The sequence below is a fragment of the Rhinolophus hipposideros genome (genome assembly GCF_964194185.1).
Source record: "Rhinolophus hipposideros genome assembly, chromosome: 20".
Lineage (NCBI taxonomy): Eukaryota > Metazoa > Chordata > Mammalia > Chiroptera > Rhinolophidae > Rhinolophus > Rhinolophus hipposideros.
In genome coordinates, this window is record NC_138066.1 from 8689514 (window position 1) to 8715257 (window position 25744).

Consider the following 25744-nt stretch of genomic DNA (forward strand, 5'->3'; position numbering starts at 1 on the left):
CAAGCCAAATCAAAGCCATCATCACTGCTTACCTGAATTACTATTGCAAAAGTTTCCAACTCGTCTCCCTACTTCCATCCTTACAATCTATTCCCAGTACAATAGGAGTAAATGAAAGTCAGCTCATGTCTTTTCTCTCCTCCGAAACTTTCAAGGATTACCATCTTGTTTAAAGTAAAAGTCAAAGTTCTAACTATGTTCTACAATATAAGTGGGCCCTCCACGGTATCTCTAACCTCATCTATTCCTCACCCGACCCCAGTCACTCTGCTCCCATGCACTTCCCTCTTTGCTAATCCTTGAGAATACCAAGCACACTCTGCCTCAGGGCCTTTGCACTTGCTGGTCCCTTTGTCTAGAACTTCTGTCCCCCCTATAACCTCGTCACTTCCTTCAGGCATCTTTTTAAGTGCCATCTTTGACCAAGATTTTCCTCATCACCCTACATAAAATAAGAGTGACTTATTCTCAGTTTACCTCCTCTCCTCTCCTGTGATGCTCCACCCATCACAGGACTTGTTACACCCAAGGGACTTATTACCCGAGGTGCTGGGAGTGCAGTCAGTGAATAACCAGCTTTCAGACCATTTAGTTAGGGTCACCTAAGTTAGGGAGATCTGACCTTGGACCTAAGCAGGTAGAGAAGGCCCTACGTAGTACATTGCGTTCACACTCCACGATACCTACCTGTGCTGACTGACTGCCCTCGCCTGAGCTACCTGAATGCTACCTGAGACAAGGGTTACAGGAAGTGAGGGCAAAGATGTCTGTGCTGAAGTCCCAGGTCCTGATCCCTAATGCCCAGCCTCAAACTGCAGAGGAAACCTCTAATACTCAGGCAAGCCAGAGAGCTTTAACAGTCCTGGCAAGAACTCTGAAATCAGACCCGGCCAGCATGTGTTCCTGAATATCAGAATAGGCACTATATTTACCCTGAAAAGCCCTTTAGTGCACTGAGAGCTAAAAATAGTCATTAGGGCCCAAGCAAGTGGCCTTAACACACGGATTTCCTTCCAAAAATGCAGATCCATTTTAATTAAATTTGTAATTAACCTTTGGAAGGGTGGGACCCTGGATTCAGTTTGCTTTCGGAGACACCGTGAGTAATTTCCTATTCATTGGACATTTGGGGATTAACAGGGTGTTCAGCTTGAAAGCAGCCCGCAGGGCTTGCACAGAGCCCAGCTCCCTGCAGAGGACACGCATTGCTTGGTGCATGAGTGACTGTGCCCTGCAGCCTTGGGGCCTCCCCCTGCCCTGGTGTCTTGATCGGGGTCTCTTTGCAAAGCCAATTCCTTTTTACCATTTTTCCCAGAACAAGATGGGAGTCACAGCTGTGCTCATCCTGCCCTTGCTGCTTTTGGGAATCAGCGGCCTTCTCTTCATCTACCAAGAGGTGTCCAGGCTGTGGTCTAAGTCAGCTGTGCAGAACAAAGTGGTGGTGATCACTGATGCCATCTCAGGACTAGGCAAGGGTAAGCTGGCTTCACCCCCTCTTGTGCCCACTCCTGCCCTGAGGGATGAGCAGTGGCAGGGTGGCATGTGGCCAAGCCTGCTAGGTGGGAGGCAGTTAAGGCTGCATTCTTTCCGAGTGTCTCAATAATCAGCAAGTATCTCCTCTTTTGGAGGCTGCAGCTTCCTCACCTGAGAAATGAAGGCACTGGAATATCTGGGGCGGAAAATATCTGGGGCAGAAAACTCACAGCCTACGTGGTCTGCAGGTGTGATTTGTTTTGCCTTCATAGGATCTCCAGAAATTTTGAAATGCAAAGCCCCTGGTTGGGGCATGAGACATAACTGTACCAGTTACAAGACCAGACTTTGGGAGCTGGGTTCTGTTTCTGACTCCGCTACTTACTAGCTGGTGGCTTCACTTCTCTGCCTTGGATTTCTCATCTGTAAAGTGAGGGTACTAGTAATCTCTGCCTTACAATGTTGTTGTGAGGAATAAATGAACTAACAGATGGAAAGCTCTTAGAACAGTGCCTGGAGCTATAGTGGGCACTCCTCAAGTGTGAGCAATGGTAACAATGATGAGCACATTTAGGCAGAACATGCATACTCCAGTGTGCCACACACCCCACTGGGCCCTATTGTATCACACTTGACCTAATTCTCTCAACCATATCACCCCCTGGCCTTGATGGCCTTTACGTTGGCAGCCCCTGAATTAGATGGTCACAGAGGGCCCTTCTGCTGGTTTTATCTGTGACATGAAGGGTAGTAAATATCCTTAGGTTTGTAAGATTCTGATTCTATCATTCCTAACCATTGTCCCCTCTCATGCAGCAAGGGCAGTGAGGGTGCGAGAAGGGGCGGTTTGGGTTAAGTTTTTAAGCAAGAAACAAACAGAGACTTAATGCAGTTAAATCTCTCCGAAGGCCAGGGGTCTCAGTCTCAGAGGACTGGAGCCCAGAATAAAGCCGGCTAGAGATTTTATTGATAGATATACAAAAAAGTAATATTGTTTCTTACATGGTCTGTGAGGCTCAGACTTCATAACAGAAAAATGTTTATTCCAATCACCCTTTGTCTGTAAACAGCCGAAGCACAAGGTCCCAGGATGTTTTGTACCTAAAGTATGTACCTTTTCAGGATCAAGTCTCTCACATTGTAACAACTCTGTTGAGAGAAGTGGAAACAGGTGCAAGGGGAAAGCCAGAGCTGGCAATAGATAGACTTTCCCAAGCAGGGGGAAGGGGAGGCAAGGCCCCTTCCCATACCCGTCCAAGGCAGCTCATTGGGGGTCCCCACTCGGTTCCGCCTGGCTTAGGTTGTGTATCCCGTGAGATATCTTACCCGTCTTTGGCTGCAAACCATCTTTTGGGGACCAGACAGAGAGACGTAAGGTGTAAACACAAGGATCGAACAGAGTCCCAGAAAGGCACAATCTCACAGACTCTTCTTTCCTTAAGGAAAGACATGGAGGGACATTTGGCTAGGCTATTGTGCGACTACAAACCATGATAGTGCAGCCCCCTTAATCAAACATAAAACACACACAGCCAAACATCCATTACGTCACTTAACAAGTGTATATTGAGTTCACTACGAGCATATGTCCTGAGTATTGAGAGGAGAACTGCCCCTTCCAAAAAGTCCTCTGGGGGGCTTTTGTGCTACCATCATGAAGACACTTATAAACTTCTGTCTGGTAATTCTCTCAGAGCCTCATTCTCTTGGGCATCTTAATGACATCCAGTCTGCATTCTTTGAGAGTGCATTCCATTTAAGTGGGTGATCAACTTGGGTTCACCATGTAAGATAAAAAGACAGTATAAGGCAGATAAACTAGGTTCTCTGTGTGGCCTCTATGTGGGTCCCAGAAGCAATTCCCAAAGAGGATATCCTGCATCGTTACACTCAGTACTTACAAGGGAAGGGAGCACAAACTCCATCTTCTACAGAGACAAGGCAGGGACTCACATTTGTCAACCAGACCAGGCACAAGACAACAGAGAGTGTAGTGGTTGCCCTGGGGAATTGGAGCAGAGACACCCACCTAGAAACATGCAGAGTCAAAGTATTTGGGGAAACCTTGTTCTTCAAGTGGAACATTCCCAGCTAGCATCAGGCCAGCTGCCAACATGGGACCGTCTCAACATGAAGTCTTTCCTGACCGCCTTGATGGCCCCTGAGGAACTGGCCTCTGGGCTCCCATGGCTCCCCACAGAAACACACCACTGGTGCACTTCTCGTGCTGCGCTATATCTCTGTGTTTCTCAGTTGGTTTGCTAGATAAAAGCTCCCGTATGGTGGAGCTTATGTTTTGTTCACCCTGTGTTGTCCCCGCCACCTAGCTCAAAGCTTGGCATACAGTAAATACTCAAAAACTGTTTATTTAATGACTAGCTTCTAAAAGTGACCATCTGACGAGGGAAGGCACTCATCTGGATAAGTATGTTGTGTATTTGATGTTGTGTATTGATTTCTAACTAGATTCCGGTATGATCAGAGAACACGCTCTGTATGATTTCAACTCTTTTAAATTTGTTGAGGTGTGTTTTATGGCCCAGCATAGGAATGATCTTGGTGAACGATCCATGGGTGCTTGAAAAGAATCTGCGTTCTTCTGGTTTCAGGTGGAGTGTTCTATAAAGGTTGATTAGATCCTGTTGGTTGAAGAGGCTGTTTGGTTTTATATTCTTCCTGATTTTCTGTCTTACTAAGTAGTACTACTGGTCTGTATGTTGCTGAGAGATGTGTATTCATTTTAGTAGTCTTATTTATTTTTTTAAATTTCATTTGGTTGTAGTCATACTTTGTACAAATCAGTTACTCAGGAAATACATCTCAGGAGCCAAATGGCATTTTCAGACGACAGTGGTCTAGGCTCTCTCGTGCATACCATCAGTGTTTTTGTTTTTGTTTTTTATTGTATCTTATGGACGCACCCTGGGAAGAAATGCAAAGTAGAAAAAATAAAGCCCAAGTATTTAGAAGTAACTTGAGAAGCTGGGTATATGTGACCTTACGTAAACGCCTAACCAGAACACGCTGCTCTCCACAGTGATTCCAGGTTCAAGCTACTCCATTTCTCAGGTTCAAGGCAAGAAAAATGAGAGGGGCATTGTGCAGATGACACGGGCTATGCATTGCCCACAGCACACCCCTGGTCCCATGGAACCTGACCAAGCCCAGTGGGTAGCAGCAAGGAGCGAGTGTCAAGCTGTTTACTAGGGAAATCAAATGGCCAAAGATCAAGACATCTGACCTTTACCCCAAACTCATAGATTCAGCCAAGTTGGAAGTTGGGTCACCTTGTATCCACTGTCTCTGCAGCAAGAGTAACTCTCAAAATTCTTAACCACTGTACTTCAGAGAACACAACACTGCCTGTGTCTCATCACCTCTAGGGTGCAGTTATTCACCTTTAAACATTTCTGAAATTGAGCTGATTTTCTTTCAATCAACAGTATGTCTTTCAATCTTACAGTATTCACAGGCCATCCTTTTGCATTTTAACATCTCTGAAATCAGAGAGCATCTTATGGTAGATGGCATTTTAGATTTGAGGAAATATGGAAATCAGGGCTCAATTTATGTTTGCTGCATGAAAAAGAAAAGGCCTAGTGCCCACATGCTTGGCACAAGATAAATGCTGTGCTGAGTTGAGCTAATAAACAATAAAAATAAGAACACCAGGGTATACCTAATGCCGGGTATTAGTGAAAACGACTAATGTATTTGGGAGTGTGCCTCCATTCCTGCCGGACAAAAGCAGTGATTGCACCACTGGGCTTCTGCCTTCCCTGGGCCCCGGGGAAAGACAAGGTGTTAGCAGAGGAGAGGGGACATGGGGTCATGGTAAGAACACTCCTGGCTGCCTCTCCAAAGAAGGTCAACACCAGAGCTTTGGTCTGGCTCTTGGCCACGGGCCCTTCACGTAACCCAGTGCCTAGCTTGAAAATATGTGCCCATGATCATGTGAGGGAGAGAGAGTATTGGCAGATGACAATATACCCCCAATGTGCTCCTTTCTCAGAAGTGGGCATGGGCCCACTTTCTGTGAAGGGGGTATGTTCTGCTTGCTCAGTCGTGGCTCGGCCCCAGTATTGGGGGTCTACTCCACATAGGTCCTCTCTTTCAGAGTCTACTGCCCTTCAGAGAGATCCTCTTGGGCAGAGTTCAAAAGAGCTCCCAACCAACTCATGCCCTACCTCTGGTCCACTCTGGTTGTGCAGTAGGGTCTTCAACAATGTAGACCCATCCCCAGGGGGCAGCTGCAGCTCTCCTCTCCTCTGCTCTGGGGAGAGTTGGCCCACAGTCTCTCCCATTAGATTTCTCAAGTGTGACTCAGACATCCGGTTGGACTCAAAGCTGCAAGGAACTCATAGCATGCTGTTCAAATGGTCCCGCTGGCACCCTTCTCTCTAAGATGGAGATAATGGGCAATACTCACATACCAGTTCTCTCCTAAAAAATCCTTCTGCTAAATTCTCCCCTTTCTCTCTTATTCCTTAATCCCTTTGTACCCTATTTTGGGGTAAAGAGATCCATAAAACAGGGTTTTAGTTAAGTCCTTTCAGTTAATTCCAAAATCTGTATCTTGGACTGGCAACTAACTTTGGAATTTTATATCTATTCAATCTTATGACTCAGTCAAACTTCTAATTTAAAATCCTGTTAAATATACATACCATGTTTCCCAGAAAAAAAGCCTAGCAGGACAATCAGTTCTAATGCATCTTTTGGAGCAAAAATTAATATAAGACCTGGTCTTATTTTACTGTAATACAAGACCGGGTCTATGATATGATATGATATGATATGATATGATATGATATGATATGATATGATATATAATAAATATAATATAATTAATATAATATAATATAACATAATATACTAGGTCTTATATTAATTTTTGCTCCTAAGGACACATTAGAGCTGATTGTCCAGCTAGGTCTTATTTTCAGGGAAACAAGGTATGTACAAGTTAACATGCACTTATACACACACACAGAGTCAAGTGTTATGGAATTGTATTAGACACTGTTTTTAACTTGTTTTTTATAAATTATTATATCGTAAACATCTTTCCATTTCAGTAGACTCATTTCTGCAACAACAGTTCTAAAGCCTTCAAAATATTCGACATACAGATTTACTATGATTTATTTAACCAATCTCGTATAATGTTGGACATTTGTAATCAACTCCAACTCTTTACTGGTACCAAGATATTATTATGGTACCAAGAGAAAGAATATTATACCTATGTCCATGCAGTAATTCTACATTATTTTCTTAGGATAAATACCCATAAATGAAATAACTGGGTCAAAGTCCATACTTACTTTAAAGAATTCTGTCAAATTTTTCTTCCAAAAGATTTTAGCAACTGACACTACCACAAGCAGTGAACTTGTGACTATTACCAATTTTGGTTTTGATTGTCTGATAGACTAAAATTAGTGACATGTTAGAATCTGTATTTCTGTATTATTGACATTGAGCTTTCATTTTCTGTATTCTAGCTCTTTGTGCTTTTATGAATTGCTACTCATCTCACTAGCCAAGTTCTTTATTAGGTTTTTGTCTTTTTTTCTTATTGATTTGTAAGAGTTCTTTGTAGATCAAATAAATTAACCCTCTTCTGAATATGTATTATAACTAGGTTTCCTCAGTTTATCTTGCTCTTAATTTTTATTTATGTTTTCTGCTGTAAGGAAGCTTCTTTTAAAGATAAAAATCTATAAATCATTTCTGTTACGATTTCTTCCTTCAGAGTAATGCTTAAAAGATCTTTCCCCAAAGCGGGGTTATATTTTCATCTCTCCTTTCTTCTAGTTCTTTTATGGCTCTGTTTTTACATTTAATTATTTAATACATTTTGGTATATCGCATCTAGAATTTTCCCCTCCCAAATAGTTACCCAGTAGTCCAAATACCACTTTCTAAATATGTTCTTTTCACATGGATTCAGTATTAACTTTATCATATACTGAATTCTTATGAATACTTGGCTCTGTTTTTAATCAATATTTCTATCTACACTTGAACCACTGTCTGCTTTAATTTCTGTGGCTTTATAATGTGTTTTAATAACTGGTAGAGTTATTCCATTGAAATGTTCTCTGCTTTTCTAGCATATTTATTATTCCAAATAAAGTTTGTAAATTATTCCAAATGAAGTTTAAGATTTTTCTGTCACTGCATCAAATTCACTGGGAGATGGATTGACATCTTTATTGAATTTTGCCATCCGGAATCCTTATGCTTCTTTCTCAATAAAACACCTAGATTTAGAGAAATCTTCCACTCTCTGTGGTCCTCAATTCAAGGTGATGTTGTTAACACAGTTATTTCTTGATTCCGCTTTCCCTCAATCAGCAAAACTGACCACAGCTTCCCTCCTCCCGGGTCTCTCAGTCACATTCACTACACCTGTTTCTAGACCGCGCTGAGACCTCCTGTCTTTGGAACCCTCTACTTTTCTTCTCTGTTGGCTCCTCTTACTTTCACTCCTACTCCTATCTGACTCAAACTGCATGGTTCAGCACTTTAATTGCTCTCTTGCCAGTACCACAATTTCCCTGCCCACAATGCCCACTGATCGAACCCCAGACAACGGTTGTATCTAGCTGCCCCCCTTTTGTCTACCTGCACCAGGCTGCTGAGCCTTGCAGGAGAAAATCACACAACCCTAATCACTTTAAGCCATTGCACTCAGAATATCCAGCCTCCAGTGGGCACCCAGTGCTGCCCAACTGTCCTTCAGCTCCTGGGTCAGTCCAGCTACAACTGCTTGGTGTAAAATGGGAGAGTAACAAGTACCTTTCCTGCCCTATCCCCACCTTCCCATAGTAGCTGGTGGTGGTGCCCTTCCCAGGTCCCTGTACCTGGCCATTTCATTCATTCCCCAGGTGCTGTGAGTGTTGGCTGCCACAGCTCACAGATTTGCCCTCTGCCAGTGGACATTGACTTGCCCAGGATTTACACACCCTTTGCACCCGCAACCAGAGGGAGGGAGCACACAGTCAGTTGACACAGGTGTACAAACGGCTGGTCCTCTTGCCTGCAGATAGGATAGCTCTACAGTTGGGTTTATACTCCAGAGGCTTCCTTGGATCCAGCCAAGGCTAGACTTTACCTGAGACCACATCCTTGCCTAGCACCTAGTCCTTGCCCTTATTCTTTGATAGATTTTCTTTGAAGAGCACTTCCTCACTAAATTCTGACCACCTGAATCCCTGTCTCTGATTCTGCTTCTAGGGAACCCAATCTCAGATACTACCACATAGGGTTATTGTGAGAATTAAATGAGCTAATGTTTTTAAATGTCTTTCAATATTCCCTAGAACAAGTAAACTGTCAAAATATGTTAGCTTTTATTGTTCTTAAATATCTGTTATTGCTACAAAAGAATGCTGTGTTTCTATCAGCCATTACCCAGTTGAGAAATTCTGTATTGGGTGAGTTGGGGATTAGTTCAGAGTGAAATTAACTACACAGTAGGCAGGTTTACTTTTTTTAAAAAAATAACCCTGGCTAGCATATCTATCTATAGAGAAAATGTAAAAGAAACTGATGCTATTTGGTCTGAAATACACTGACTGTTTTTGATATCTTGAGCTTGAGATATATTTGGGGCTGTGGTCCTAGAGGGCTAGGTGGGCAGGGTCATCTTCCTGTCCTGTGTAAGGAAGCATGTTCTAATAATAAGAACTATCCAATGAAGGAAGGGCTATTGCACCCCACTACAAGTTCCCCTTCACTGAAGGCAACCATGCTGAGGCTAGAAATGAAAAAAAAAAAAAAAATCCAGCCCAGGGAAGAGATTGAATGAAATGACCTCTAAAAGATCTCATGGCCTTAATACTTTTGGATTCTTTGAATTCTTGAATTTGTAAGACAGAAGGGCTCACCACTGGTGGTTCCATCTACATGGTGCGCCCTGCCCTCTTTTCCTCTTCCCACAGAGTGTGCCCGGGTGTTCCATACAGGCGGGGCAAGGCTAGTGCTGTGCGGAAAGAACTGGGAGAGGCTAGAGAATCTGTATGATGCCTTGATCAGCGTGGCTGACCCCAGCAAGGTAAGGCCTTCCAACAGTCAGCTTGGGCAGCCATAGCCTTCATTGATTGTTAAAGAGCAGCTCTTTGGTCAAGTGGGTGAAATGTGGTGATTGCTTTGGGGGAATGTAAGCAATGATCTCACTAAGCTTGACACGGGCATGTCTTTCCATCGTCATAAGGGGTCGACTCATTTTGATCACTCACCATGCCAAAGATTTGTTCTCTAGCCGCTGACCTCCCCACCCCCTATTGTATTTAAGTCAGACCCAAAGAGGATCAAGAAGATAGGGTGGATCACAGGTATAATACCTCAAAAGATATTTCTTTCAAATAAACCAGGGAAATGAAGTCCCCTTCTAAGCAGTCACCTGGGAGGTGAACTCTTATTCCAATGTCACTGAAGTTTCCAAAGCATTTCTGGAGCGTTGTCTAGGAAATTGTCTACAGAGCTCTTTTCAAAAAAAATAGTAAAAAAATTTTTGCCCTGATATTGAATTTGGGTTTGGGAATAGCCAAAAATAACTTAGAACTAAGTGTGGTATTTGAGAAGATGGAGCAAACAGGACAACGCAGCTCTTTCTAAAGTATGTTTCTTGGGATGTTATTAGGTACTGAGTAAATATGAAATTGAGGTCAATTGTGTGGGAAATACTGAATTAAGCCAAGCATCTCTGGTTCGTTCCTTTACCGCAGGACTTTTCAGTCTTTGATATGCTAATGTGCATTTTCTATCTCCAAGAACATGTACTAGTCTGTCTTTCTCAAGTAAATTTGACCAGAGAACTCTCTTTTCAAGGGCATATCTCAGGACTCGTGTTTGTCAAACACTGAGGTTGCGTTTACCACATGGTATCATTAATTTTACCATCCCTCCCCTCCTCCCTCTAACCCACAGCAGAGTCTTGATAACAGCAAGTGTCTAGGGCTGAACACAAGGCTTGTCACATAGATGGTGCTCTGATCTTGTGTTCAGTGTATGATTTTGGTCAAAAACAAAATGTGATTACAAAGCTACACATGGCTTGTAAGCTGGTTTGGAAAGCGATTTCCAAAACTCTCAGATATGTTTTAAATAATGACATCACCACTGGAATCAGTACACGGCCTCCACTGTGAAGGGCAACGTTCACTTGGATTTATTAGGTATGGCCCCATGGCCAAAATTCAGACTTACAACTGCATATTTGCGTGTTTGGATTTTTGTTATTGCTGCTGCTTTGGTCCCCAAGAGTGGATGCTCCATCAATTTCCTTCCACCCAGAGTCATTTCTGCTTCTTCCTCCTCATGTTTTTGGTAATCATTCCATGAGCTCTGAATTTCAAAAGAGGTGGCTCTTAGATGGAGGGGCACCAAGGGCTGAAAGAGGGAGGTATTCCCACACGTGCCCTGACTATCTTATTGGTTCAGCAGACATTCACTCCAAAACTGGTCCTCTTAGACCTGTCAGACATCAGCTGTGTCCAGGATGTGGCCAAAGAGGTCCTGGATTGCTACGGCTGTGTGGACATCCTCCTCAACAATGCCAGCGTGAAGATCAAGGCGCCTGCCCAGAAGATTTCTCTGGAACTGGACAAAAAGATCATGGATGCCAATTACTTTGGACCCATCACGTTGACCAAAGGTCTCGTGAGTTTGACTTCCCGTGGATTTCCGGGCTACCAGCTGCAGAGAGGGCTCTTTCCTGTAGCCAGACAGGGATCCAATTATGGATGAAGTCTCCAGACTCCCTCCGAAAAATCTCTACTTATTTGGTGAAAGCTTTCAACATTCTGACTATAAATGTTGATTAAAGAAAAGGGATTTTGACAGTATCTTACTGGTATATTCTAACCTCCTTCTCTGTGAGACCCACTCCCCAAGCCCTTCCCTTGACTCCCCTCTTCTTACTTATATCCATGACTCCTTTCCAATACCATTCCTCATCTCTCGACTATGTCTTCATGCTTTGCATATATTTTGATATATCAGCCTTGTGGTTATATGGTCCTAACCATGACATTTGGCCAAAGGTAGAGATTCTCTCCTCAGTAATGAAGAAGAAAACAATTTGTCCCCAAAGTACTAGAGATCCAGAATACTATCCATCCCTTTGCAAGAAACAAGGAAGGCAGGGATCTCTTTTAAAGGTAAAATGGTGGTTCCTCTTTAGAGATTTTTCACGACCAAGTTCAAATGTAAGTCTAAAGCCCAGGGCATTGGGGCTGGAGAGGACTTGTAATGGAGCCAAGAGTTGAAGCCCCTCCCCCCCACAAAAAAATTTTATCAAAGCAGAACCACAAGAGGAGGAGAGAATATAAGCATGGGGAATTTCTACATTTAGGAAATGGGATGCCCTGAGAGGCTGAGAAAGCGTGGTTTTAGAGCCTCCTTCTCTACAGCCAGAATCTCCATGACAATGGGTACCATGACAGATAAAGGAAAAAAATATTTTAGGCAGAAAGATGATTTCCAAGAGCTTGTAAATTTATGCCCCGGAGATACCTGCGCCCGGTCCCTGCAGACACACTGAGTATGCCAGCCAAGTTGTGTCGTTCAACCAACTTCTGAGAGTTCAGGGTTCACTGACATCAAAGTGGGAAATGTAAAAAGTGGACTGGAAAAGGTCAGGACTGGTTTATCTTCCTGGCTGGGCCTCTAACTTGCCCAGAGGCTTGAGTCTACTCATTAGTTCTGGGTTTCAGTTCATCTCCTACATGCAGGAGCTGGATTTAATTAACCATTCTGAAATTTTTGATGTTTGGCCACATCCTTATTCCACTTGTACTATTATTTACTTCATATCTGAATGTTCTCATTTTTAAATTAATTTATTTTAGGAGGAAATCTTTAATACCACCATAAATTAACCCCCAATCCCACACCCATCTCTCTCAATAGAAGAAAACCTGAAGTCAAAACAAAGTAGTTCTCCCAAGACAGGGGGCTAAGGTCTTTTCTCTCTTTATTAAAAGATTAGCACGTGTAAGAGAGATGTTAAAGATATATTAGAACCAACATGAGATTTCCTACTAGAAGTGATAGAATTGAAAAGCGATTGCGTTTCTGTCTGTTGAAATCTGTGTCTCTTCATACATGTGGGTGGGTCATTTAAAATCATCCAGCAACTCACCAGTTGAGGCCAGCCACTCTTAGGAAAACTGGATAAATGATGGGTGGGATCCGTTTCATACTCAACCCATTACCGAGGAGGTAGAACATCCCTGTGTGAGAAAAGGGACCCGGGGGAGGGATCTGCCTGATGCTGCCTGACTTGGTCTCAGATTTTTGTCTTGTGCTTTCCAGCCCTGCTTCCCAACATGATCTCCCGGAGGACAGGCCAAATTGTATTAATAAATAACATCCAAGGGAAGCTTGGAATCCCCTTCCGTACAGCTTGTAAGTAGCCAAGACGAAATTGTTTTGTATTATGTTACATGTCTTATAAGACTTGTTTTGTTCAGGGCTAGGCATATGGTTACGTGGAAGGGGGCAGGGGAGGGGGAGGAGGAGAGCCAGAGATGAAACGGTCTGTTGGTTTTCTTGTCATCCCTTCAGTTTCTATATTTGAGCACCTATGGCATGCAGGTGACCATGGGAGACACTGAGATGAGAAAGATAAGGTCCCTTGCCCCTGGAAAGTCATGTCTCACACATGGTCAGGACATGCTCTGGCTGAATATGATCAATGCCAGATGAAGATCACATTCCTGACATGGGTGTCCCAGCTCCATTGCCCCTTCCTTCAGAAAGACACCCTTGAAGGACAGGAAAGAGTACAACTAGGAAAGACAAGGTGGGTGCACATCACAAAATGGGAACGCGATGGAGAGGTTCTGAGGCAGGAAGAAGGAGAAAAGAAAAGGGGCAGAATTCCAGGAGAGGTGAGAGAGAGAATTCCAAAGGTGAGAGTCCTTTGAAAAGTCTGAGGAGAAGAGGGACTTCTCAGTGTATATTCATGAGATCCAGTTGGGAAAATTCTATAGAGATGTCCATCTCTCATGGTAGGATCTGGAAGGACAGGGGGCATGCCTTATATATTTCTTTATGGCTCACTGTACCATGAACAAAATAGGAGCTTGGTAAATGTCTGGTGGGGAGAAGGGTGGGAGGGAAGTAGGAAGAAAGGGAGGACAAATGGGTGGGTCTCTATATTAGTTTGGTTGGGCTGCCATAACAAAATACCATGGACCCGATGGCTTAAACAACACTACTATTTTTTGATAGTTCTCGAGGCTGAAAGTCCAAGATCAAGTTATCAGCAGGGTTGGTTTCTCCTGAAGCCTCTTTCCTTGGCTTCTGTGTCTTCACATGGTCTTTCCTCCATGCATGTGTACCCCTGGTGCCTTTCTGTGTGTCCAAATTTCCTCCTCTTACAAGGGCACCAGTCAGAGTGGATTAGAGCCCACCCTAATGACCTCATTTTAAATTAACCACTTCTTCAAAGGTCCTTATCTTCAAACACAGTCATATTCTGAGATACTGGGATTAAGACTTCATCATAGGAATTTTGGGGTGAGGGGTGGGACAGAGGGCACAATTCAGACCATAATATCCCTTAATAGTGTTTTACTGTCCTTTTCTCATTTGCATTAGTTAGATTAAGCCTAAAGTGCTGTAAGACTGTGATGTAAAATGAAACCTTTTATTACTCCTCAATGTAACAGTCTCAATGGGAGGGTCCAGGTCAGTGGGCACCACTGCTCTTCAAAGTCACTCAGAAACCCAGGGTCATGCCAAGCCATTGCTTTGGCATCATTTTCCATGTGGTCAAAGTTGGCTCCCACCCCATCTGGGTTCTGGTTGGCAAGAAGAGGGCAGAGAGTATCAGGAAGCTTACTCAATGTCTAAAGCCCCAGGCCAGGGGTTAGCACACACCACCTGTTCACACCCTGTTGGTGAGAACCAGTCACATGCTTACACCTAGCTGCAAGGGATGCTGGGGGACACAGTCTACCTGTGAGCCCTGTAGAGAGAGAAGAATGGGACTTGGCCCACACACAGAAGAAGTCTTTGCTATGTCTCTCATTTCCCTCTCTTCCTCCACCACTAATGCTGTAGCATGCCATTGCAATGGGCTCTTCGGTCAACAACCATCATAAAATCAATGGACTGGTTTCCTTGGAGCATTTCCAAAACACAACCTTGAGGGTGGAGAATTCTAACAAGGCTCTATCTATCCTGCCAGCTGTGCATGGTCTGGCTTCTCTGCAACTGAGGAATTAAGGGTGCAGGTTTCCCATGTAAATGTCAGAACTGCAGAGAGGCCACCCAGGTTCTCTCCTTCCTTCGGGTCTGACTTCTGACCTAGGGGCTGGCCTGTGAGTGACTGGGGTCATATGACTTCATGGGTGGGTCTCCTTCCACATCCCAAAGACATGAAGCGTCCCTGGCTGCCATAGCACCATCCAAATGGGGAGACTGGGGGCTCTGAGGCTCAGGCCAGACACACAGGCTTGGAGGTGAGCACATCCTGTCTCAGTACACACCTGTCTCCTGCACTAACCACACCCCATGGAAATCACTGCTGCTGCTCCGTGGGTCCACAAGGGCAGGGCTCCCTCAATCCACCTGTCTCCAGCTCGTCCCCCAGGGCCTCGCCTAGAGCATGGGTTTTGCTGTTGAGTGATTGAAGGAATCAACAAGTTGGTGAATGAATGAACAACAAGCTGATTAAGACATTTTTTGGAGGGTAAGGGGTTAACCTATATTAACATATTATTTACATATCACACAATTCACCCATTTAAAGTGTACAGTTCAATGGCTTTTAGTAAATTCACAGAACTGTGCATCCATCAGAACAATTATAGAACATTTTCACTACCCCCAAAGAAACCCCCATACCCCTTAGCCATCACCCTCTGATCCCCACCCCAATTCCCCCCAACCTTAAGCAACCATTAATCTGCTTTCTGTCTCTATAGATTTGCCTGTTCTGGGTATTTCATATAGATAGACTCATACAATATGTGGTCCTTCGTGGCTGGTTACTTTCACTTAGCATAATATTAAAAGGTTAATTCGTATTGTAACACGTGTCAGAAACTCATTCCTTCTTATGGCTAATATTCAATTGTATGGATAGACCACATTTCATGTATCCATTCATCAGTTGATGGACCTTTGGGTTGTTTCCACTTTGGGGCCATTATGAATAATGCTGCTATGGACATTCATGTACAAGTTTTTGTGTGGACGTATGTTTTCCTTTCTCTTGGGTACAAACACAAGAGTGGAATTGCTGCGTCGTGTGGCGACTCCATGTTTCAATGTTTGAGGAACTGCCAGACTGCTTTCCAGAGCAGCTTCCCTATTTTATAGACTTCCTAGAATGGAATGAGAACTCATTCTTGTGCCAGGCATTTTATACACGTTCTCATTTGATCTTCACAACAAGGGTGATATTATCCCCATTTTAAAAATAAGAAAACTGAACCTCAGAAAGGTAAAGTGATTTGCCCAAGGCCACATCATGGGCAAGTGGTAAACTGGATTCAATCCCAGCTCTGCCCCAGTCCACCCCTTCACGAGGGTTGTCTGTCCACACCTACCAGTGAGGGGCGGGGGCTCGGCAACTTCTGAGACCTGTTCCGGCCGCGTTTGTAGGAAGGTGTGTGTAGGCCTCTGGTCTCCAATGCTCCTACCGGGAAGCACCCACCTCTGGCTGGATTCTCTTCCAGATGCTGCCTCCAAGCATGCCGCGCTTGGCTTCTTTGACTGCCTCCGGGCAGAAGTGGAGGAATATGACGTTGTTGTCAGCACTGTGAGCCCAACTTTCATCCGGTCGTATTGCATTCACCCAGGCCAAGGAAACTGGGAGGCCTCCATTTGGAAATGTGAGCTTTCAGAGGGAAGCCAGGGGTATAGGGGCTGGGGAGGGCTCCTGGGGTGGCCTCTGGGACAGCCTGGTTTCATTGGGCTGTTTCCAGGGGGCTGTTCCTGAAGCATGAAATGGGGCACGGGGGAGAGGGGTAGTGGGGCCTCTGGGCACGCAGAGGGCTGTGACGAGCTTGCTCTTGCTGAGGCTCTCATCCCTGCCCCTCCTGGGGGCTCTTTAGTTTTTTTCAGGAAGCTGATGTACGGGGTACATCCAGTGGACCTGGCGGAGGAGGTCATGCGCACCGTAAGACGGAAGAAGCAAGAGGTCTTCATGGCCAACCCCATTCCCAAGGCCGCCGTGTACATCCGCACCTTCTTCCCAGAGTTCTTCTTTGCCGTGGTGGCCTGTGGGGTGAAGGACAAGCTCAACGTGCCAGAGGAGGGTTAATTAAGTGCAGGAGGGCGAGTGGGTCACCCTGATGGGAATAAAAGCTTTTCTGGCAGGTGCTGGTTCTTCTGTCCTCTCAGCGCTGGGGGTCCACACAAGCCACCCGCTGACCTGGGCTCCTCAGGGGGAGATGTTTACCATCCTGACGAGGATGGCCCAGAGGCAAGCCCAGTCACTACAGGGTCTCTGGGTGTCTCCACTTGACATACTCAGGACATACTTCCAGAAGCTTCTTGACTCTAGATTGACAACTAAGTAGAAAAGCAAGAACTAGAATGGATCCACCCCCACCCGCACCCTCCTACCTACCAACCCCTCCCTCTGCCCCTCCCCACGACTCACACACACACACACACACACACACACACACACACACACACAGGCTCTTAGCTTGCTCAGCAACTCACTCATAAAACCACCTCCAGTTTACATAAGGGTGACCTGCCCACATCAGCCTCCAACAACAGAAGCAGGACTTGGCAACCCAACCGGCAATGCTGCCAAATAGAACTTTCTGCAATGATGGAAATATTCCATCGTCTGTATTGTCCAACATGGCAGCCAATAGCCACATGTGGCTGCTGATCACTTGAAATGTGGCCTGTGCAACTCAGAAACCGAATTTTTGATTTTGTTTAATTGTAAGTAATTTGAATGTTAATAGTCACATGTGGCTAGCGGCTCCCAGATTGGCTGCAGAACAATTTTCAGTCCTGTTAGCACATCAGAATGAGCCCCTTCCCGAGATTTAATCCGTCAAAGAGAAGCCTAGGCAGAGCTGCTTTTAAAAGGTTTCTCAGTTGGTTCTAAGATGCAACAAATCTTCAGAACTTCTGTGCCAGAGTATATACCTCATTCGAGCCTTTGCTTACATTCTCAAAAGCAAAACTCATTTAAAACTGCCATCCCTGTTATTGGTGCCTGTTTCTCTTCATTTTTCTTATATAAAACAGTTAATGAATCTTGGGATCTTGGAAAGTGTAGAGGTACACTTTTTGCACTAATATTGTAACTGCTGATTCAAACTTTTCTAATACTTATAGGTGAAAGAGGACACAAAATCTTCCGTGAACCAGCACTGTTTCACAAAATTAACATATATGTGGTACACAGACGCTCATACATAAACTTTGATTTAAAGCAAAATGCCCGAGATCACGTGATTACCTTGGAACCTGGCCTACCCCAGGGTAAGGCTGATAGTCAGAATGTGGCACCAGAATTTAGGGGGTCAGCTAAGCAGCAGGAGAGAAGGTCTAGAAGCAGCAAGATAAGCTTCGGTCTTTTGAGAGGTTTTGTTACTGTTGTTGGAGGAACAGGGTGCTATGGGGATGTTCAGGCCAGAATCATTGGAGGGCAGGTGGGGGTTTTGGGGTGAATGAGAGGGAACAACAGCAACAAAAATATGGCTGAAACTTGATTGATGGCCAGAGACAGAGATGGCAGCCTCAGGACAAGGAGGGCTGGAGCCAGAGCCACAGGCAGCCAGTCCTGAGGAGGCACCAGGGCTGGGCTCCAGGCCAAGCTTGGCCATGACCGTGACCCAGGCCACGGGGTCCTGACCTAGTCCCTCTAGGGCCCTGCCTCCTCTCAGGTGAACTCACTGGAATGAGTCCAAGGGGATGATCCTTTGGTGGGGTCCAGGGTGGCTGGGCAGGGAGAGACTGCATCATGGAAGCATTCACACTGGCACTGAGCCACATTCTGGAAGAACGAGAACTCCAACCGTAAGGGAAGACCTCAGACCTCCAGGGATTCCCTGAAAGAAGCCATGTGGAGCAACAGAGCAAGAAGAAGAACCTCCCCTCAGTGGATCTGCTCCACTGTTCTCCTGCCGGTTGGGTGCCCTGCAGCTGTGGGTGGACCCAGCCTCAGCAGGACTGACTGCCCCACATACCAAATGCCCTGAAGTTGAATTTCCTGTCCATGCCCTTCAGTCTCCTTCTTGACTGGATGCCCTTGATCACCTTTCAGAAGTTCCCCTGTGCACTCAGGCTCTGTTGCCCTCTCAGGATGGGGTTGCCCTCTCAGATGAGGGCTCTGATGCCCTCACTAGTAAACAAAAATCCACAACCCTGGGCTCCGAATAGAGGGGAAAATGTTTTTAAGTTGAGAAGGGAAAGTGTCATGCCATATGAGGAATGGCCACGAGGTGTCACTGTGGCTCCAAATTTATTTATTTATCCAACTGGGTGTTTATTTTTTAATTTTTATTAAATGTATTGGGATAACATTAGTTAGTAAAATTGTATAGTTTCAAGTGTGCAGTTCTATAATACATCACTTATATATTGCCTTGTATGTTCACCACCCAAAGTCAAATCTCCTTCCATCAACACATATTTGACCCCTTTTCCCTTTTCTACTACCCTCCTTCCCTCTTACCCTCTGGTAACCACTAAACTGTTGTCTGTATCAGAGAGTTTTTGTTTGTTTCTCTTGATCGTTTGTTGCTTTCAGTTTTTATCCCACATATGAATGAAATATGGTTCTTGACTTTTCCTGTCTTATTTCGCTTAGCATGATAATCTCAAGCTCCATCCATGTTGTCACAAATGGCAGTATTTCCTCTTTTGTTTTGGCCGAGTAATATTCCATTGTATATATGTACCATATCTTCTTTATCCAATCACCTATCAAAGGACTGGCCATCTTGAATAACGCTGCAGTGAACATAGGGGTATGTATATCTTTGTGGGTGAATGTTTTCAGATTTTATGGGTAGATACCAAATGCGTATTTACTGTTTGTACAGATACAAAAAAGTGATTGCCATTTTAAAAACCATACTAACAATATACATTAACCACCAAAAGTATTCACTCTGGAAAGACAACGAGCATGGTTATTTTCAAAATAGCAGGAAACACAAGAAGCCAACATACGTAAATCATGACAAGTGAATATCTCACTTTTGACAAAAATAAGTTCTATTCTTACATTAATGCTTTATTACCAGCTTGTATATGACATCCTCCAACCTTGTTTACATTTACTATGAAATTTCTATTAGCACATGTAACAAAAGGCATTCAATTCAGAGGTTGTCAAGTCCTTAGCGTAAGTAGGAAATATGATCCCCAACTGAAATTTGAATATAAATGATTCTAAAGATCAGAGAATATGAAAATGTTTAAAGGATAATATATGTTACATAAGTAATTTTATGACCTAATAATAAAGTTGTAGAGAATATCAAAGAAAAGACCATATAAAGCAAAGGAATACACTCAGAATCAAACTGATTTTCTCCCCCCCCCCGCCCCCCCCGCCCCCCCCTCCCCGTTCAGGTTCATTTAAAAGTCTGAAGCTGATTTTTCATGTTAAAATCCTAGGATAACTAAATAAAAAGCAAAATAGAAAAGCATGAAAATGCTTAAGTTAAATAAAATGTTTCCTCAGCTTAGTCGCCAAGGCCATGAAAAACATAATTAACGATTAAAAAGACAACGACATATTGGAAGGATATTAGGAGGAAGAATCATGAGGCGCAGCTGAAAAAATTAAAGGACATCCTTAAAACACACCAATTGAAAGAGGATTTATTATTGGCCTTTCAAATTATTCCCTTAGCATTCTTCTAAGCAAATATACAGATGGATAACTGAGGTTCATTAGCATTAGGTAGGACTAAAGTTTAACCTAAAAGTTAAATCTATATGTATTTGGTTGCAGAGAAATGTGAGATTTACCTATAGCGGTTTTCTACCGATGTTAAATTAAAAGCATTGAGTTGATATCTTTATAACAAAAATGGTTTGACAGATATTTCTTGGCTTTAAAATGTCTTTTCATATATGTATAGAAATGTAATGAGGATAAGAACAGTCTTCTGTATTATCTACACAGTGTTTAAGGCCCTCGTCATTCATAGCTAGTCACCTTAGATGTGAATATCATAGGGTCATTAAAGCTGGCCAAAAAACGTTTTCAGTTTCTTCTTTCTCCGCGAGCGAGAGGTGGCTCTGGTGGTTTGTGCAGCCCTGGCCAAGATTAAGGCTGGAGACCTTCGGGGCAAGAAGGAGGAGCTGCTGAAACAGCTGGACGCCTGCAGGTGGACCTGTCCCAGCTACGCGTCGCCAAAGTGACTGGTGGCGCAGCTTCCAAGCTCTTCAAGACCCGAGTTGTTTGTAAATCCATCACCCGTGTTCTCACCGTCATTAACCAGACTCAGAAAGAGAACCTCAGGAAATTCTACAAGGGCCCTTGGATCTTCGGCCCAAGAAAATGCCTGCCATGCGCTGCTGGCTAAACAAGCAGGAAGAGAACCTGAAGACCAAGAAGCAGCAGCGGAAGGAGCCGCTGTACCCACTGCGGAAGGATGCAGTATGCAGTGGAGGCCTGAGCATCACGGCATCAATGAGGCACAAACTGGCTGACAGAAAAAAAAAAAAAAGAAAAAAAAAAACATTTTCAAAGTGCTAATGTGTCCAACTGATGAGGTCCTCAGTTTTCTGGATTTTCAGGATGACAATTATTTTCAGTTCTTTTTTCTAGTGATATATGAAGTCAGACAATTAAGTTCACAAACACATCCTAGAAAAGTGCTACATACCTCACTGCTGAATATCACTACAGTCACCTTCGAAGTACAGTAGTACCTCGGTTTTCTAACATCTCTGTTGACAAACATTTGGGTTTATGAATGCCCTAAACTGGAAGTAAATGCTTCGGTTTTCGAACACGACTCAGAAGTTGAACATGTCACACGGCTTCCCCTGAGTGCAAGATCCTGAGGCCTAGCTGTCAGCTGTTTTCAAATGTTTCAGAGCTCGTGGATTACATTCGAAAACCGAGGTACCACTGTACTCCCCTTGGGAAGCTATGCACCCATGCCAGCTCCTAGACCACCCTACAAAGCGATTTTGGAACTCTTTTTCTGGAATGGCCATCAGAGCTGTCGTTGTAGTACCCTTGATGTCCTGAATGCCATCAAAATGTCTTCCTTTCAATATTTCCTTTATATTTGGGTAAAGAAAGAAATCACTGGGGGCCAGATCAGGTAAGTAGGGAGGATGTTCCAATACAGTTATTTGTTCACTGGCTAAAAACTCCCTCACAGACAGTGCCGTGTGAGCTGGTACATTGTTGTGATGCAAGAGCCATGAATTGTTGGCGAAAAGTTCAGGTCACCTAACTTTTTCACGCAACCTTTTCAGCACTTCCAAATAGTAAACTTGGTCAATTGTATGCCCAGTTGGTACAAATTCATAATGAATAACCCTCTGATACATAAGGTTAGCAACATCCTTGCAACAAGTTTGTGAATTTAATTGTCAGACAGCAAATTACAGCAGACATATAAAGGGAAGATCAGAAGAAGCCTGCTGCCCAAGTTCATCACTACTTGTTCCTGGTCTTTTGTTTTATTTACTACATATTAGTTTTCCACTACTATCAAAAGAGGCCAAACATACTCTAAATGCTACGCTTCTTTGACGTTATAAACTGACAGATCCACTATATGGCTGATTCAGTGTACTGCATTTGAAAATGACATTTGGATTGGTGTAAGTTACAAGCAGGACAAAGCCGAAGTTAAAACTGTCCACCACCAGCAGTATTCACTATCTTTGGCAAGCTTTCTAACACACGCTACTTCCCTCTAATTCTTCTTAGTGATTTCCTGAGGCCCCACCTCACTGTTCTGTTCTACCCTGAGCATAGCAACCCACTGCTATTTATACGCAGAAGACAGCCGTTCTCAAGGTACTAGAGAATCTAATTCTTGCAGAAGCTAAATGACTGATAATATACTGTAATCTTAAATGTCTGAATACTGACACAAATGGTTTTCCTTGCTCAGTTTCAAGGAAGGTCATACTTTCAGAATCTTTTCTCCTTTTAGAAAACCAGACATCAATGTTTCAATCAAAAGCTGTTCAAAGATCCACTCCAAGAAGGCACAAGTTGAAGGAACACCCCCATTTTTGGAGCTGTGCATACATCCATCTCCACTTGTATCACAAATAAATCCAATGAACCAATGAGCTCTTTCATGACATTTATACCTAGTTCTTTAAAAAGTTCAACATTCTGGTGAGTTACCAAATTGTTTAGAAGCCATTCAAGGCCTTTGTTCTTTACAGAATCTGAGCCATAGGTCCCTGCTGATGTGGAATAGCCACATACAGTTTTCACATTGTTTCCTTCATTGACTCACCACTCTGCTGTGTTAAACCATCCATCGTAGCATACAAGCTGCTGCCAAAATGGCAGTAACCATACAGTGACCCAAACGCAACCTGCAGTTTGGTCAATATTTTGGTCAGGACTCTCCAGTTCAATAATATACGTGCTGGATTCTTTCCAAGAACCACTAAACATAGGAGAAAAGTAGCCAGACTGACATATATTTTATATAAGCTCCACTCTTTTCTTAGAGCACAGATCTTAATGTGACTATTTTCTCCATTCAAAAATAATGTTTGATAAATACATTTGGAGGTACTCTTTAATTTTTTCCTTCCAGGGGTGTTGAGGAACTGCTGCTGCTCTTCAGCCCCTCCTCTTCATCCTCGTCTGTCTGGGAGTCGGGTGACAGCAGCAGAGGGCCCGCTGCTCCGCTTGCTCTTGCGTAACAAGCGCCTTGGCTGGCCAGTCTCCGGCCTCCGGCTGAGCCCCTGCCACAGAACCCAGTTGGGGCTGGCCCCGGGTGGCGCAGCACTCCGAGGGGGCGCACCCCAGCAGACCCGGCCTCCTGCCATGGCTCCACCCGCCCCGGTGTCTGCACTGCCACCTTCTCACGTGCAACCACAACCGCTGCAGCGGACGCTACGGCCTCCATGCTGCGCCCAGAGGGCTGCCTCTATCAGCTCTGCCTGTGGGGACTTCAGGACTTTGCTCCCTCCCTCCACACCTGTTAGGTTGGTGCAAAAGTAATTGCGGTTTTTACAATGATCTTTAACCTTTTAAACCGCAATTACTTTTGCGTAGTTTATAGTTACTTTTTCTCCACTGAGGCACCGTAGAGTTTAGTAGTAATAATCCCACAAAATTATATGCAATTCATCATCTCTCATGAGCATTCTCTTCCAAGATCTCATCTGGTCTTCACATCAATTTTGATTCACTGCAAGGGCTGACAAATCCATTTTACAGATGAGAAAACCGAGGGTGATGGTGCTCTGTGACATTCTAGTCAGACCTAGGGCAACCCGAGGATCGTGAACACCTGCAACACAGAACTGGACTCCATAGGCCAGTGACTGTCCAAGACCACAGGGTGACACTACTCCATGTGGAAGAGATGGAGGTGGTTTTCTGGTCCCCCACCTCCCAATTATCTACACAATTTTTTAAATCGGAAAAAGTGGGAAAGCATAAGGCAGCAGAGAGAAAAGCAATCACATACCCTGGCAAGTACTGCTAACACGTAGGCACTTTTCTGAAGAGCACAGAATCCTTAGAGTTGAGAGCACACCTGCTTGGAGCTTTGGGGGCCACCCAAAGTATGGCTGTGGGAAGACAGCTCAAGTAGACACACACTGCTGGGCACAGCCAATGCCAGTGTCCGGGACAGTCTCTGTATGTCCCTCGAGACTCTGTTACCTCTCCATCTGAGTGCCCCAGGAGGCTGGCCTTGGTGGACTATGGCAGTGGGCGCTCTCATCTCGACAACTGATTGGGTTCAGCCTTTGGCAGTTGGCTGGAAGGAAGAGAATGAGGCCTGAGTACTTAGTCCCCTAGCTTGTCTCCCCGCCAGTTTCCTGTAGCTTGATTGCAATCCACCACTGAAAGCCTCAGCTCCTGTCAGGCAGCTGTGCCCTTAGGTTACACTCTGGAACTGCTCCTTTCCTTTGCCCCTTCAGATGTCAGGGTGTTCATGGCTCCTGGCTGTTAGTTCTGGGTGCTTCATCGTCTTGTTGGTTTCCCTTAATCTTGACCACACCTCCATAACTAGTCCCTTCCTTAAACTCTTCTGGATACCCCTGTATGGGTTGAATCGTATCCTTCACAAAGAAATATGTTGAAGTCTTATCCTCCAGTACCTAAGAAATATGACCTTATTTGGAAATAGGATCATTCCAGATGTAGTTAACATGAGGTCATACTGGAATAGGATGGAACCTCAATTCAATGTGACTGGTGTCCTTATAAAAAGAGAGCCATGTGAAGACAGAGACACACAAGGAGAATCCATGTAATAACCAAGGCAGAGAGATTGGAGTTATGCAACTGCAAGCCAAGAAATGCTAAGGATTGCTAGCAAATCACCAAAAACTAGAGGGCAAGGCCCTGCAAATCCCTTCATTTCAGACTTCTAGCCTCCAGAACTGTGAGACAATACACTTCTGTTGTTTTAAGTCATCCAGTTTGTGGCAATTTGTTACAGCAGCCCTAGGAAACTAACACACCCATTTGACTGCATATCTGTTTCCAGCCTGGGTCTTGACTGACATAGCCAGTACCCAAGAACTGTGAAACTCCTTTGGGAAAAGTCAAGGATCAGAGGAAATGGAGCCAATCTGCCCATGAGACACAAGCATCCTTCTAGGCGCATTTACTGAGCCCACACTAATAGCCGGCCAGCTTTGTATGTCATTAGAGAATTAAGCAGCTCTGTTTCAAAGAGCCCTACATGTTCCAAAATTGCTAGTGGTAATTTCAGACACCAAAATAAACAACTCTAGGGTTGAACTATTATCTCCAGAATATTCCAAGCAAATCTGCTCTGTGACATGTGTCTGACTACAGATCAGCAGAGCATTTGGCTGTAAGGGCAGGGCTCACAGGAGGAAAGTTTTGCTGTGGATAGAGGGTCAGAAACACCAAGAGCCTGGTACCCTGAAGGAGGAGGGTCCCATCAGCATGGTAGGCCAGGTGTAATGACCTGCTCCCTCCCTCCAAACCTAGGTCAGTGGCCCAGCACTCCCAATCATAAAGATGTGGTCTGCTCAGCCAAGAAAGACCCCACCAGCTGTGAGCCTGTCACCCTTCCCCTTCCTGAAAGCAGATGGGATGCCTCACCAGAGTGAA

General features: G+C 44.3%; 1 protein-coding gene and 2 pseudogenes across 4 annotated transcripts; 2 read left to right on the forward strand and 1 right to left on the reverse strand.

Moving 5' to 3' along the window:
• Nucleotides 1-912: 912 nt before the first annotated feature.
• DHRS7C (dehydrogenase/reductase 7C) lies at nucleotides 913-17907 on the forward strand. Of its 2 annotated transcripts, none has more exons than XM_081028173.1 (7): nucleotides 913-1099; nucleotides 1316-1475; nucleotides 9426-9538; nucleotides 10930-11140; nucleotides 12802-12894; nucleotides 16179-16334; nucleotides 16557-17907. In XM_081028173.1, the coding sequence occupies exons 2-7, from the start codon at nucleotides 1322-1324 to the stop codon at nucleotides 16763-16765; spliced, it is 936 nt and encodes a 311-aa protein (XP_080884299.1). In that variant the 5' UTR covers nucleotides 913-1099; nucleotides 1316-1321; the 3' UTR covers nucleotides 16766-17907. The 2 variants fall into 2 exon arrangements, with proteins under 2 accessions (XP_080884299.1, XP_080884300.1); XM_081028174.1 differs by having other exon boundaries at nucleotides 956-1099; nucleotides 1322-1475; nucleotides 16557-17906.
• A 529-nt stretch (nucleotides 17908-18436) lies between these two features.
• Nucleotides 18437-21190, forward strand: LOC308489283 (large ribosomal subunit protein uL29-like; annotated as a pseudogene). The gene is made up of 2 exons: nucleotides 18437-18492; nucleotides 20700-21190. The product of its transcript is annotated as a large ribosomal subunit protein uL29-like (transcript).
• Nucleotides 21191-21211: 21 nt separating this feature from the next.
• Nucleotides 21212-23552, reverse strand: LOC308489284 (germ cell-less protein-like 2; annotated as a pseudogene). Its single transcript has 2 exons — nucleotides 22048-23552; nucleotides 21212-21272 (listed from the first exon to the last, which is right to left on the reverse strand). The product of its transcript is annotated as a germ cell-less protein-like 2 (transcript).
• Between the last annotated feature and the right edge of the window lie 2192 nt (nucleotides 23553-25744).

Excerpts from the sequence above, each read along its gene's own strand:
- DHRS7C (XM_081028173.1), top strand. The coding sequence starts at position 1,322 with ATGGGAGTCACAGCTGTGCTCATCCTGCCCTTGCTGCTTTTGGGAATC. Across the intron at positions 1,476-9,425 it reads CATCTCAGGACTAGGCAAGG|AGTGTGCCCGGGTGTTCCAT; the intron begins GTAAGCTGGCTT and ends CTCTTCCCACAG. Across the intron at positions 9,539-10,929 it reads GCGTGGCTGACCCCAGCAAG|ACATTCACTCCAAAACTGGT; the intron begins GTAAGGCCTTCC and ends TTGGTTCAGCAG.